A 15,352-nucleotide genomic window follows, 5' to 3' on the forward strand; every position below is an offset into this window, starting at 1 on the left:
TTCGCAGCTCGAGACACTTTACGGTCCGCTCTTTCATCCTCAGTGCGGGCACGTTGCATCCTTCGTCTAGCCTTGGGGCAGGTTGATCGAAGAGCTGCAATCTCGGGACTTCACCAGTATACCGGGCGTCTGCCATTTCTCGGCAGGGCTTTCCTCGGCATAGTGGCGTCACACGCGCGTGATAGGACAACTACCAATGCATCCCTGTTTAGACTTGCCGTGTAGGCTTCCTGTCTCAGGGCCACAGTGAAAGCTTCGCAGTCGAAGTGATTGGTTCTCCGGACCTGACAGGGATCCCCGGACCTCGGATGTTGCACGCCATAGCTGATTTTAAAGCGAATTGCTAGATGATCACTATGGATGTAACCCTCATCCACCCTCCAGTCCAAGTCTGGTGCCAGACCAGGACTGACAAACGTTACGTCCATCCATGACTCGACCCCGTTCCATCTGAACGTGCTAGCGGAACCATCATTGACTAGCACTGTGTCGAGCTTAGCTAGCGCCTCTAGTAACGCTTGACCCCTTCGACTGGTGCAGCGGCTGCCCCACTCCACTGCCCAAGCGGTTAAATCTCCCGCTATGACGACCGGCTTACGACCCACTAGGTCAGATGATAGCATATCGATCATCTGGTTGAACTGTTCTAATTGCCACCTTGGTGGGGCATAGCAGCTACAATAGAACACACCATTGATCTTGGCTATCGCGACACCCTCAGCAGAGGAGTGTACTACCTCTCTGATCGGGTATGTTCCGTCGTGCAAATAGCCGCTATCCTATACCCGTCCGCCACCCAATTGTCGTTATCGACAGGGATGTTGTACGGGTCGGATAGGAGGGCGACATCGGTCCTCCACTCCGAGACCGACTGCCACAGCAGCTGCTGGGCAGTTGCACAGTGGTTAAGATTCAGCTGTGTTACTTGCACGGCTTATTCTATATTATCACCACAACGACGACACAGGTTGCTACGGTCTGGGCCTTTACAGTTGTAGGACTTGTGTTCCAACTCTAAGCACCGATAGCACCTGTCCACTGAAGGTGGCTGGAGTTTGCTTACTGGGCATATTGACCAGCCGATCTGCAACTTCCCTCGCTCCATTACCTTTTTGGCTTCCGCAACCGGTAACCTAAGGTAGGCTACCTGCATGTCAAAGGGACCGCTCCTTATACGTACAGATGTCTTCTCGACCTCTGTACCGCACTGGTCTCTGACGGCAGAGACGACGTCGTCCGCGTTCGTGACCTCGTCCAGTTGCTTGCACTGGAGGGTCACTTCCGCCCCCAACGACCTCACCTCGGCGTCGTCACCCAAGACCTCTTGGGCCAGCTTCCTGTAGTCAGTCCCACTAGCCTGCGCTCCGCGTTTCAGAATCAAGATCATTTCACTGGTCTTGGTGCGTCTGACGCTTCGCACGTCCTGACCCAGCGCCTAAAGCTTTTAGGTCGCCCACATCGATTTAAGGACTTCAGCATACTTTGCCTTATCAGTTTTGTCCTTAGCTTTGTTTGCTGGTCAAGATGCATTCGATTTCCGCTTTGCCATACTGACCAGCTGCCAGAGACTGAGACTTTCGGTCCCTTGTGTTGATGGCACAGGCTGGCTGGTACCCTCTTGCGGCCCAGCGACTCTCGCCCGGTTGGTGCATTTCGCCTTTTTGGGCCGAGAAGTCACCTTCTCGGGTCGACGCCCTTCCGGCTCCTCTGCACCCCGATCTGCTCCGTCCAGACGACGTTTGGCCTTTATGGTCGCACGACGTTTGGCTTTGCTCTGAGCGCCTTCGCCGGATTGCTGCCTGAGCCGTTTCGGGTTAGGCGTAGTCTTTTCTTCCTTGGCCGTCAGGGCGAAATCAAACGCCTCTTGGGCCATGGTTGCTCCTCCAAGGAAGTTGAAGGCGTCGGTTTGAGCACCTTTATCGGCCTTCTCTCTTCCCACCAGCAGCCGCCTGATAAACGCATCTTGTTCTTGTCTTCCGACTCGAACAGCCTGGCGGAGCATCCGAAGGTTCTGTTTCAGTTCCTTACTTATGTTCTGCCTTGCGTTCGTGGACTCGATGATATCATCGAGTTGCTCGGCGACCACCCCCATCCCGGGTAGTGGCCCGCCGAGCTTGTTGATAGGGCTATACCCCGTCACTCCTGGGGAGACTCCGGTGCTGCTAGTTGCAGTCTTCGTCACTCCGCTCTCCGCCTCCCTGGGAGGAGACCTCACCAAACCCCCCTTGGCCACCTCCATGCATAACGCATCGTCAAAAGAATTATGTTTTGCTTCACTCATTGTAATTGGGTCCCCCTTGTGGCTGCCGTCGAATCCTACTGGAGTAGTCGCCTTTAATGATTCCATGTTTATCTTTGCATGCTTTACGGCATGCAGAGAGACCACACTTACGTGTTCAGAGCCAGATCAGCGCAAGTCAGGACAGGGCATCTGAGCCTACTTCCACCCAGCAGGCAAAGCTTGGTAGCAGGATTGGACAGCGTGCTACAAGGTCCGCCACGGTTTTAGGGGACGGAAGACAGCCTAGCTATTAGTCCACTCGCCGTTTCAATTCAGCGTTACCCGGCTCTACCAAGAGAGTAGAATGTCAAACTGCCAGCCCTTGCTTTCACAATATTAAGATATCCAAAACAAGGTCCGTTAACACGCGGCCAGAATGTCATAATCAGGATCTCCCTGGCATTGATCCTGATGTGCCAATAGGCCTTGGACTCCTGTGCGCTTTGAACGGGGCACGGTCGCTTTGATAGGGCTGCTTGCGGACTGCAGCTTTTTGTAGAGGTTTGAAAGAGCCCGCTGCTAAGCCTCACCACGTCGTAGGCAGGCCCCTTAACTCGCAGAGGCCGTGGGGAGGGGTCGTTAAGCCCTTGGACATAGTCCTGGGCTTAACGTTTTTAGCCACACTCATAAGGTTTTATTCGATGGTGCAGTTTTCAGTTCATCATCGTAACAGCTACCGAGAAACGTCCTTCACGGTATTCTACCTATCAAGAGTGTATACAGACATGATAAGTGAGAGATTTTCTCATTCTCCTTGGGATTCAAACCCTGCTCACTGTTTCTTCGAAGCCAGCTCGTTCTCCAACACCTTAAAACTTTCACGGAGTCTAGCCTTTATGATGGCCTGATACTTTTCAAATATACGATGTTCCAAAAACTTCGATGAATTTGAGAACATCCTTCTTGTACAAACAACAGCAGTGTTATCTAACAACTAGTCTAACAAACTTATGCAAAGTCAAAACAGCGTCACACTTCCGTAAAACCACAGGAAAGGCGAAATCAGGAATAGCCAATCATGTGGCAACGTAAAACTCGTACACAGTCGCCTGTAACCTGTGTCCGCTTTAGTCCGTTTTGTCGTCAATCACGATGCACCTCGAGTTCATCAGCCGCCCGTATAGTCGCCCATATAGCTTCCTGGCGTAGGTTTTCGTTTCCGTGATTTGCGAGGCAGGCGCGTTTATTTTCGGAAAGACCAGAGAAAACATAATTTCCTGGTCTTCATCGAGTTTACTGTAAACGGTTTTCTAACAGTCAGTGCTTTTCTTCACTGAGTAGTCTGGGTTTGATTGGATGACATCATTGGGTACTCGGAACATCGTCTAATATTCGGTTCTCTGGTGATTTTCTTGTCCATCTTTGGGGCGCAGTCGAATTTTCCACGACGGTACCTCCAGATATTCCTCTAAGAATTCCTCCGGAAGCTCTTTCTTGGATTCCTCCGGGAGTTCCAGCAGAAATTCCTCCGGAAGTTGCTACAGGAGTTCCACCGCGAGTTTTTCTATTTTTTTCTAATTCATTTGCAATATTATTATTATTTATTCAGACTAAGGCCGAAGTGGCCTGTGCGGTATGTAAGAGTCTTCTCCATTCGGCTCGGTCCATGGCAACACGTCGCCAGCCACGCAGTCTACGGAGGGTCCGCAAGTCATCTTCCACCTGATCGATCCACCTTGCCCGCTGCGCACCTCGCCTTCTTGTGCCCGTCGGATCGTTGTCGAGAACCATTTTCACCGGGTTATTGTCCGGCATTCTGGCTACGTGCCCGGCCCACCGCAGTCGTCCGATTTTCGCGGTGTGAACAATGGATGGTTCTCCCAACAGCTGATGCAACTCGTGGTTCATTCGCCATCTGCACCCCACCATAGATGGTACGCAGCACTCCGAGTGCGCATTGGTCCTCCACGAGCATCGTCCAGGTCTCGTGTCCGTAGAGGACTACCGGTCTAATGAGCGTTTTGTAGATGGTCAGTAGGGTGGCTCAAAAAACACTTTTTCAAAAATGTTGATGGGCCGCTCTCTTATTCGGTTCTATTTGATGCCCTGATGCTCTGGACAAAATTTCAGCCAAATCGGTCAACGTTTGGGCGGTGCTAAACTCGTCGGAAGTTCATATGGAAAAATGTATGCAGAAACATCCAAAAACCGTGATTTGCAGTTGGACGGCACATGTTACGATCAAGAACAATGATACTCATTCGGTTCTTGTAGAATTAAATACAGAATGTAATGCTGAAAACCGCGAGAAGATTAGAGTTTATTAGGCAAAGATATTAGCATATTACTGGAGTGTTGTAGGGGTGAATTTATTTCTTTTCAAAGGTAAAAGAAACGAAATTTGCTCAAACCCCACTACAGAGAAATGCTAATAACTTAGCCGGGCAAACTCTAATCTTCTCGCAGTTTTCTGCATAACATTCTGTATTAAATTCTGCAAGATCTGGATGAGTATCATAGTTCTTCTTGTTAAGTTGTACCGTCCAACTGCAATTCACTGTTTTTGGATGTTTCTGCATACAATTTTGCATATAAACTTCCAACGAGTTTAGCACCCCCCAAACGTTGACCGATTTGGCTGAAATTTTGTCCAGAGCACCTGGGCATCAAATAGAACCGAACAAGAGGGCGGCCCATCAAAAAAATTGAAAAAAGTTTCTCCCATACTAATTTGAGCCACTCTAATGGTCAGTTTGGTACGGCGGCGAACTCTATTCGATCGAAGCGTCTTGCGGAGTCCAAAGTATGCACGATTTCCAGCCACTATACGCCTCCGAATTTCTCTGCTGGTATCATTTTCGGCAGTCACCAGTGAGCCCAAGTACACAAATTCTTCTACCACCTCGATTTCATCACCACCGATGCCAACTCGCGGTGGGTGGCTCACATTGTCTTCTCTTGAATCTCTTCCTATCATGTACTTCGTCTTCGACGTGTTGATGACTAGTCCGATCCGCTTGGCTTCCCTCTTCAGTCTGATGTAGGCTTCCTCCATCTTCTCAAAGTTACGTGCCATAATATCTATGTCGTCACCCAACCAGTTACTGTTAGATTTTCAAGCAATTCTGTATAAGAACCTACCAAAACCTGTATAAAAACTAAGAATATGCTAAATTCTTAGATTCTTATACAAAACCTCTAAGCTCACAAACAAATATTGTAAAAAAGCTAGCAAAATTAAAGAGTCTCATACACTTGTTGTAGAACCTCTGGTAGACATCTGTATTTTTTTACTGTGTGAGTATGGAACCTGACCATTTGCACTCAAATCTTTCATTGGTGTATTGAGCGACTACTAGACGCTATATTTATTGGCTCAAGACTACGGCTAGCAGCGTGAAGTGGCACATCCAGCGGAAGAGCAGCTAGGTACAGGCCACATGGATATCAATCTGACTTGATACATAATTAACGTTATGACAAAGAGTGTACTACTAGCTTTAGAGACAGTACCGCCAAGTGGCAAAGTTAGAACAGATTTCATCTATCTGTTTTATACCAATTTTCGTTGAGTACATTCAGTTAACCCTAAGGTACATAGTGTCACTGCTCTTATAGGACACTAGATAACACCATTTCACAATTTCGTTGCAACGGTGCAATCTGAAAAATACCCAGAGAAATACGCAGAGAGAAAAGCAACATACCGCGAGATAGTTTACGTTAGGCGGCGAGCGAAATGAAAAACTGCTTCAAATCAGCACACCATCTTGCCATTGGACCGGCACTCGACGGTAGTAACAAATCGTCAGTCGAAGCGATGCAAACGTTTGTGTCAGCCATAAGCAGCAAACCGTCCGCGAAAAACAACTCTTTGCTCGGTCTCATGAAAAATGGAATGGAGTGAAACGAGTTTTTCGAAAAAATAAAGCCACATATTGCAGTTGAAGAAGCAATTTGGCCACACAGCAGCAGCGCGGAGGTAAAAGTGAATGAAATAAAATTAATAACCAGAAGTAAAATCGGATATGACCGCCGCGACAACGACAGTTGAAGTGAAATTTTTACCCATTTTCTCCAGGCGAATTTATGGCTTTTGAAACAGGAATTAATAGAATATTCAGACATTCGCACGTGTGTTACGTTAACGAGTCTTGCTTTCGCGAACCTGTTCAAAGCTGGTGTAGATTGACAGCACTCATGATGGTGCCAGTTTGCGGATGAAAATGTGCAAGAAAAAGGCGTGAGGTGCCGAAAAGTTGACTGATTATAACCAAGCGATACAATCACCGCCCTGGATGCAGTTTGACGATGCTGAATAGTTTTCGCCTATCATCAGGTGCTTTCCAATTTGCCGCATTTGAAAGGATTTCAGTATTTTTACTAGCAAACAAGAAAAATAGGGAGCTGCAAGTACTGTCAAGTGAAGCAATGCCTTTATCTGAATATACATTTAAACAAAGTTATTTGAAAATGAGTAAGCCATTAAAAGCTCTCGAGTACTGCACGCATATATTGTGTAAGACCCGATGTTTTACCAGCAGAAGTTTCGAGTACAGCATTCATCTGAAGTGGCCTGCCCTCACCTGTATTAAACGACCCAAGGCAAACAAACATGCCTACTGACCAACTAAAGACTCATCACCACTAGCAACATCGCCACCGTAATCAACGCGGTGGAATGCAGATGGCACATTTCATTAAAAAAGTACATTTTCCCATCTTTCAAATCAAGGTTCATCGCTTAACATTGCCACTCGGCGTTAAAGTCTTTTGATTGTTTCTCGTCTTTCGTCATTACTCATTTCTCTGCGCGTGTTGTCTGCTCATATTTGGATATGCGTATTTCTTGTTTCACTCAAAGCGAAGAGCGTGCATTTTCGTGCTGTGTATGACTTGAGCTCTGACCCAAGATGGGTATTTTTGTTTGCAGTTGAGAAAAAGATTTTATACGCTTGATTTTGATGTTAATAGACTTCTTTTCTTCTGAATAACACAGGGCTTGGAAACGGTTCACGGTTTTATGTACAAAATTTCTATTGTGAAATGAATATTACTTAATACCTGATGCAGGATTGCAATTTCAAAGTCCCTCGTTTCAGTGCATAGCTTTGCAGAAATTTGCTTGACCTGATTTTGTATATAAACGATTGCTGTTCCGTGTTTGATTAGGACTGGCGTTGAAACTACATATGGGTGGAATGGAATGTTCTTCTTCTTTATTGGCATTACATTCCCCACTGGGACATTGCCGCCTCTCAGCTTAGTGTTCATTAGGCTCTTCCACAGTTATCAACCGCGAGGTTTCTAAGCCACCATTTTTTCTTCATAAGGCGAACATGATGATACTTTCATGCCCAGGAAAGTCGAGAAAATGTCCTAGACTGAACCGGGAATCGCGCATCTTACCGCATGGCTAAGGAGGGCTAATGAATGGAACGTTAGTGTGTGGTTATTGTGTTGATACTGGAGTTTGGAAACAGGAATGTTTGTTAGTAAAAATAATAATGTATTAAAGAAAGCTACGTGTGGGCACAAAAAAGGCATATTTAGGGATTTATTTTTCGCTAAACAAAAAGAGCTGAGACCCAGTCTCCGAATAAGAGTAATGAAATGCAAAAAAAAACAATCAAGTTGGACAAATCGAAAACAAAATGCCGGCTCTGCAGCATTTCTCCGCTTTTACGTTTTTTTGCTGACCGGAAACAAATGCTTACCGATCGACTCCAAAACTTCACAGAATAAAAATCGAGCAAAGGGTAGAATGGTGTGAAATTTGCCCATGATACAAAATAAGCAAACACATAAAATCATTCGTAAAATTATATATTTAAAATAAATATGTTCATTATTTCCTATAATTCATAGTGGAAAATCTCATAGTTCCAGTCTCTTGCCGGAACTGATGAGTACGGCTTTTCGAATTTCGCTTATCAGATTTCGTCGAACAGTGTTATTCGTAATTCTTAATTTGCACAATTGAGCACATAATGCATTATCCAATCACCAAGACATCAACAAATATATGTAACTGTAAAACCGGAAAATCGCAAGTGCGCAATGTCCTGCATTCATACCAGGTTTACCATCATATGCATAATGTCCATTATATTTCTTTATGGTGATATATCATCACTTTTGTAGGTAAACACCAATAGAAAGCAAAATTGTGATAATGTTTTAATTTCATTAAAATGAAATAAAGATATTGGAAATATATTGCCTGCGTAATCGACGCAATTTGCCGAGCAACGAATAAAAAAAACGAAAAACTCTGACAACAGATACCGGAATGGAATCATAGAAGAAGAACATGAAACGGAAAATCAATGATTGAGTGAACATGTAAAACGTAACGCCGGTGGGAAATTCAGAACCAATTGATTTGAACACCGTACCGCCGTACCAAAAGTGCAAGTGAGCCGCGAAAGTGAAACTTCAAAAATGATTTTTTGATCACCGTTGGCGGCTGTTGAGTGATGTGATAATACGCCTGCGAGGTGTGGGGTGAAGCAACAAAGTGGAAACTTCAACACGTCATAGCGAAGATAAAAAAAAGTGTCTGGAAAATAGAAGTGTAGGCTAACATTCGGCGAATATTGCAGTTCAAGCGCCATTCACCAAAGTGAATAAACATGTATCGACCAAATTTCTACGAGTCAACGTGTTTACGGTGCAATGAGATCGTCTACCAAGTGGACCGCGTGGGGCCGCTCAAGGATTTTACCTTCTTCCACTCCGGCTGCTTTAAGTGTAAGAAATGCGGAACCAAGCTCACGCTGAAAACCTACTACAACAACCAACACAACCACGATGATAAAGAGGTAGGTGTCAAAAATACTACTGCTGTTCGTTTATATATTCTTGAATCACTCATGTTGATTTACCCATAGGAAAACAAACAATTTGCGATTGGCTTTTTTAATTGCAAAAGCAAATTTCAAAGGTGCTATCATTATATTATCGTCCTATCTAAAGAGAGGTGAATCAGAGTTTTATCTCAAAACTATACCGTTTTGTCTCAAATCCAAAATACTCATACTCAGAATTCTCGCTTTCAAATGGCCATTTCCACTTTATTCACGTATTTTTTTCCATAGGGTCTAGGATTTATTTGTATTCTTAATCCTTCGTTCAGAATCTTAGTAGTGTTCGGGAGACAAAACGGCATGAATGTATTATGAAATCAGTGTTTATGAATTTACACGCATTTTAAATAACAACACAGAAAGAAATTTATTTAAACTTTTGTTAATTTTCTCAGAAATCTGGAAACAACTGAATAGGGTTAACTGTTAAGATATTTAAACGGCAAAGAAAAGCCGGAAACACTGTTTCTGATTTTCAACATTCTCACTAAATAAAACATTAGTTTTACATTGTTTTGTTCTTAAGTAATTATGAGCATATTTCAAGAACGAAGAAAAAGCACAAGCGTTAGAATTGGAAAGTTTTGAAATTATTAAATACTTATTTCAAAAATCTGTAGACGATTCAATCAAATTTGCAACACACATTCTTTATCATAAGGAGACGACGATAGGTGTGGGCTTCGTGGCCGTGCTGTTAGCGACGCACATTGGAACAACTCAGAAAAAAGACGATCAAAACCTCATTGTGGCGTTTAATACAGATTTAGATCCATGATTAGTTCATAGAATGTGTTCAAAAAGCTGCCCTACAAAATCTAGACCGTGAAATCCACTATTATGTTTTAATGCGATACCCGAGCAAAAAAACATTTTGTTTCTACAATTTTTTTTTTGTTCGGGTTTTTGACAATGTTTTAGAATATTGTGTTTTGAGAAACTTTGCTGAAGATATTGTTTTTCGATATTGCAGTCTTAAACTAATATAAAAATCGATTTTCAATATTTCGATACTAAATATACAACGTTTTGACCCGTTTTGTATCACAAAACATTGAATAGCACTGACATACGTTAATCTGAAGATAATATGGCATTTATTATTTAGCCAAATTTACTTCTAAAACCAATCGATTTTGTTTGAAAACAATGTTTTTCAAAAGTTGGCTAAATTAGGCACTGAATTATAAGCAAAGGGTACGCTAACCCTACTTATAGAAATAATAAATAGATCCACAATAAGGCCGATGAAATAAGTATATGATCAGAAAGAGAAATATTTATCGAGAAATACACTATAAAATTTTTAACAAAAATCAGTGAGCCTCATCAGACCCAACTGAGCTTTTGCCACTGGCTTCTTTTATACAAAATCAGCTTTTAGAATAACGGAAATCTAGCTGCCAAAATGGGCCAATAAGGTTGATATTTAATCAAGAAATTAACCTTTTTTTTTTCAATAAAACCGTTCTATTTGACTGAAATTCCAATCAGAAAGACCATATTATCTAAAAACGATCGTATATAAGTGCCATTTTTTTATTTTGTCATATAAAACGTGTTGATATGTTGTATATTTATTTTAAAAATACTGAAAATCGATTTTTATATGAGTTTTGGACAGCAGTATCGAAAAACAACGATTCAACCTTTAAAATTAGGAAGAAAACATACAGTATCTTTAGCAAAATTTCTCAAAACACAATATTCTAAAACATTGTCAAAATCCCGAACAAAAAAAATGTTGCTCGGGTATCGCATTAAAACAAAATAGTGGATTTCACGGTCTAGATTTTGTAGGACAGCTTTTTGAACACATTCTATGAAAAAATCATGGATCTAAATCTGTATTAAACGCCACAATGAGGTTTTGACCGTCTTTTTTCTGAGTTGTTCCAATGTGCGACGTCAATCGTCTAAACAGAGCATTAGTGATTAATCATGATTAATGAATATTAATCGTTAATCATAGAATTTTACATTTAATCATTAATCACTAATCATATTCATAATTGTCTTATCATGAGTTTATTCATTAATCATCAATAGTAATCATTGCATACATCGCTTTTATTCATTAATCTTTAATCATAATCATATACTTTTTATACCTTTTAATAACCCAATTTGGAAGAAAGGTTACTTGATTATTGATCACTATGCAAATCATTCAATTCGATTATTCATAATCATTTATCATTAATCATATCGATCGTTAATCACTAATCATACACATATTGTGTAGACATTTAATCACGACCAGTAATCGTTAATCATACTCCAAACGTTTTATTCATTTGTCATAATCGTTAATCATTGTCAAAAATAAATTTAATCGTTAATCATAATCATTAATCATTGTTAAAAACGAATAAATCATTATTCATAATCTTTAATCATAGAGTTGAATGATTTAATCATAACAAATTTATTCATTCATTGGTAGCTTTATTAATTAATGCTCTGCGTCTAAACGTATGTACTATGAAATGTGGATTCGATTCTCACCACGGTATAGAGAATACTTTTTGTGATTCGAAACATTCCCCACTGGTCTACTGAGTTTGGTGTAAAGGCCCTGTCCGTTGTCTTCTGCTAGATTTTGAGTATTCAGTCTGTAGGACCTCTGGTCGAAGACCGTAATTTTGTCTTCTCTTTATTCAAGAATAAAAATAGTCCTAAACATTTTAGAGATAAAGTTCATATTTAAAGGTATTTCTCATGCAGTATGTCTCCAAAACCGTACATAATCGTTACAGCTTATGAAAAACATTTCACACGATATGCCATATATCTTTATTGGTTTAATGAAGGGACAGGAGGGCAAGGGGTCATGGCCTTACACAAACTGACATGTGCCCCCCTCAAGAAAAACTGAATACAAAATACCTACCTAGTTAATCAGAAGTCTTCTGTGCGTGTCTAACTATCTTCAGGAATCTTCATCTTACTATCACTTGCATCGACACTAAGTAGGCAGCTTCATCAGTGATTCGTGTTTGGTTTGATCAGACGGACTGCAATGCGAACACGAAAACCTACCTACCTATCTCGCAGAATGCTGTCAAACTTCCAAACAAAATTTGCTGCCAGATACTCAACAGCTGATTGATAACAATAAATTTAATAAGAATAATTTATTTAATATTTTACATGCATCAGTTATAGACTGTTCCATAAATTATAAACAAACTTAGTTTTTTTAAATAGAGGAACGGTTTGGCATTTCATCTCATAGCTCCTATTTCCATCCCATCAAAAACAAAGCAATGAAAAGGAATTTGTTTTGTTTTTTATTTTTATGATTTTTTTTCAGCAGTGAGCACTTATGTTAGCAAAAAGAAGCATCAAGATTGGTGCTGTATTTCTTTGTTTTGCGATGAGATGAATATATGTACAGTGAGATAGAAAACGGAACAGCTCCCCTATTTCGAACTTTTTTCAATTTTTACAAGATTTTGGCTGCGTATAGTATAGCGCGTGTTCGAAATATGAATGGGTCTCCAGTTAGCCTTGCGAGCAAAAAGATGTAGGATTGGAGCAATTCTCTGTGAAATCATGATTTTTTTTTCGAGATTTCAATTTTGTATTTATTGATCTGAAATTTTGCATATACATTCTTGGTGATCAAAAAACATAATTTGCATCATTGGTTTTGTTTTTTTTCTACGTAAGGTATTTTTTCCACAACCTTATACCATAGAATCTAAAAAAAATCGAAAATGACCGCAAATTAAAAAAAATCGGTATATTTTATCTTATAACTGCTGTATCTCAGAAACGGTAGCAGTTAGAAAAAAAAATTTCCCTTTTCCGTTGGAAATTCAACGCACTTTCATAAAATCGGGTGGCTAAAAACGTAAAAAAATATGTCCACCATTTTTGAAAAACCAACTAGTAAAACAAAAATATAACTTTTTTGTCCATCATTTCTCCATTATGACTCATAGTGCAAAAAATACATATATTATCTGCTACACCATATAAAAAAAAATATTGAAAAATTCGTTTTTGAGAAAATCGATTTTTATGTTTTATTTGCAATGTTTGAACATTTTTTTTTTTCGCAGTGTATATTTTTTTCACAGTGTATATTTTTTTCGCATAGCCCCATTGATTACCTAAAACTTTGATTACCTAGAGGACATCAAAACGATCGGACAAGCCGTTTTCAAGTTATTTTTTTTAAGTGTTCGGGTTTTATTTTGCTTAGGCCCTTGTCAAAAGTTGGGCTAGAGTCAAAATGGCAAACTAATGATGCAAATTATGTTTTTTCATCACAAAGATTGTATATGCAAAATTTCAGAGAAATCAAAAAATACAAAAATAAATCAACTTTCGATTTCACAGAGAATTGCTCTAATCCGGAAATGGCGAGTTCGATTCTCGGTCCGGTTTAAGATGTTATCACATTTAACCCAACTGAGTGTTCCAGTGCAAGTTTTGCGGACAGTATGCTGGCGTCGCTCCAGAATATTTAGCAAACAAACATTAAAAGTTACATCAAAACTGTAACTTTTTGTATTTTGCTATTATTTTCAGTATATTAGTGATACAAAGATACTTCCACATTCACATAGTATGACAGTTTTAAAAATATTTAAAGGTATCAAATGATTCTTACCCTTAGTTAGTATAGTTTTCTAGAAATCAAAGGGTGGCGTTTTGGCCAGGTGGGGCGCATTATACCGTCGTACCCTAAATGTTAGAATTCAAAATGATCGAAAATCAGTGTTGGGAAATGAGTGAGCATGGTTCGTTCCATCCTCACTCACTCACTCATATGAGTTGAACCAGTTCTACTCACGCGTGAGTACTCACAGGTATGGTGAGCACTCACGCGTGAGTAAACTCACGCCTGAGTGAGTAAAATTACTCATTCGATTTTTTTGGTGAGTAAGTGAGGAAATAGGTGTATTAAAAAATATACTGTAAGGTTAGCAATAATTGAAAATACGAATTTCCTAAGTCAATTGAAGATCATGAAATATACGTGTACAGGTTTGTGTTGAGGTGCGTGTTTGTGTTTAGTTGCGTGTTTGTATTTAGGTGCGTGTTTGTGTTTAGTTGCGTGTTTGTATTTTGGTGCGTGTTTGTGTTTTGGGTGCGTGTTTCTATTTAGGCGCGTGTTTGTATTTAGATGTGTTTAGTTGCGTGTTTGTATTTAGGTGCGTGTTTGTGTTTAGTTTTGTGTTTATTTTTTGGGTGCGTGTTTGTGTTTAGTTGCGTGTTTATGTTTTGGGTGCGCGTTTGTGTTTAGTTGTGTTTTTGTATGTTGGTGCGTCTTTGTGTTTATGTTTTGGGTGTGTGTTTGTGTTGAGTTGTGTGTTTATGTTTTAGGTGCGTGTCAATTGAAGATCATGAAATATACGTGTACAGGTTTGTGTTGAGGTGCGTGTTTGTGTTTAGTTGTGTGTTTATGTTTTGGGTGCGTGTTTGTGCTTAGGTGCGTGTTTGTATTTTGGTGCGTGTTTGTATTTAGGTGCGTGCTTGTCTTTAGTTGCGTGTTTGTGTTTAGTTGTGTGTTTATATTTTGGGTGCGTGTTTGTGTTTAGGTGCGTGCTTGTGTTTAGTTGCGTGTTTATGTTTTGGGTGCGTGTTTGTGTTTAGTTGCGTGGTTGTTTTTTGGTGCGTGTTTGTGTTTATGTCTTGGGTGTGTGTTTGTGTTGAGTTGTGTGTTAATGTTTTGGGTGCGTGTTTGTGTTCAGTTGCGTGTTTATGTTAAGTTGCGTGTTTCTATTCAGGCGCGTGTTTGTATTTAGGTGCGTGTTTGTGTTTAGTTGCGTGTTCATGTTTTTGGTGCGTGTTTGTGTTTAGTTGTGTGTTTGTATTTTGGTGTGTGTTTGTGTTTGGGGTGCGTAGACTACGAATATAAAAATAGCTAGAAGGGACATGCGTTATAGTCAAAGCCTTCAATATTATTTAAATTTTCCAATAAATTTCCGTACCACCAGACGTGGTTCGACCATTTAGTTCAAGCACAGACAAACAGACATAACACTCGACAAATTTCCATCGTTCACTGATTTACTGGTCAATTCAAATAATCATTAGTTGGCCAATCGATCACTCGTGGCGTGTGCATCGAATTTACTCTATTTTGACGTTTGCTCACTACCGCTACCTAGTTCGTGGTTAGCCCAGCTAGCTGAAATCAACAGATGTCGTTAGTGTTTGAACGAAGATGGATTTGATGAATGAATGTTCAATGTAATATGTTTTTTGTCTGTGGTTCAAGTTTTACTCATTTTTCAGAAGCCGA

The 15,352-nt window shown here is 40.5% G+C and overlaps 1 protein-coding gene across 5 annotated transcripts in view; it reads left to right on the top strand.

Annotated features, from left to right (window-relative positions):
* The window catches only part of LOC134211680 (hillarin), a 77,003-nt gene that overhangs the window by 13,347 nt on the left and 48,304 nt on the right, over positions 1 to 15,352 (top strand). Inside the window, exons 1-2 of one of the 5 annotated variants that reach the window (XM_062688803.1) lie at positions 6,016 to 6,203; positions 8,366 to 9,045. In XM_062688803.1, the coding sequence (XP_062544787.1) occupies positions 8,857 to 9,045 (189 nt within the window). In that variant the 5' untranslated portion in view covers positions 6,016 to 6,203; positions 8,366 to 8,856. Of the gene's footprint in view, positions 1 to 6,015; positions 6,204 to 8,365; positions 9,046 to 15,352 lie in introns of those variants that run through there. The other 4 variants (XM_062688805.1, XM_062688801.1, XM_062688804.1 and 1 more) reach the window with 4 other exon arrangements.

Source organism: Armigeres subalbatus, chromosome 2, assembly GCF_024139115.2.
Source record: "Armigeres subalbatus isolate Guangzhou_Male chromosome 2, GZ_Asu_2, whole genome shotgun sequence".
NCBI lineage: Eukaryota > Metazoa > Arthropoda > Insecta > Diptera > Culicidae > Armigeres > Armigeres subalbatus.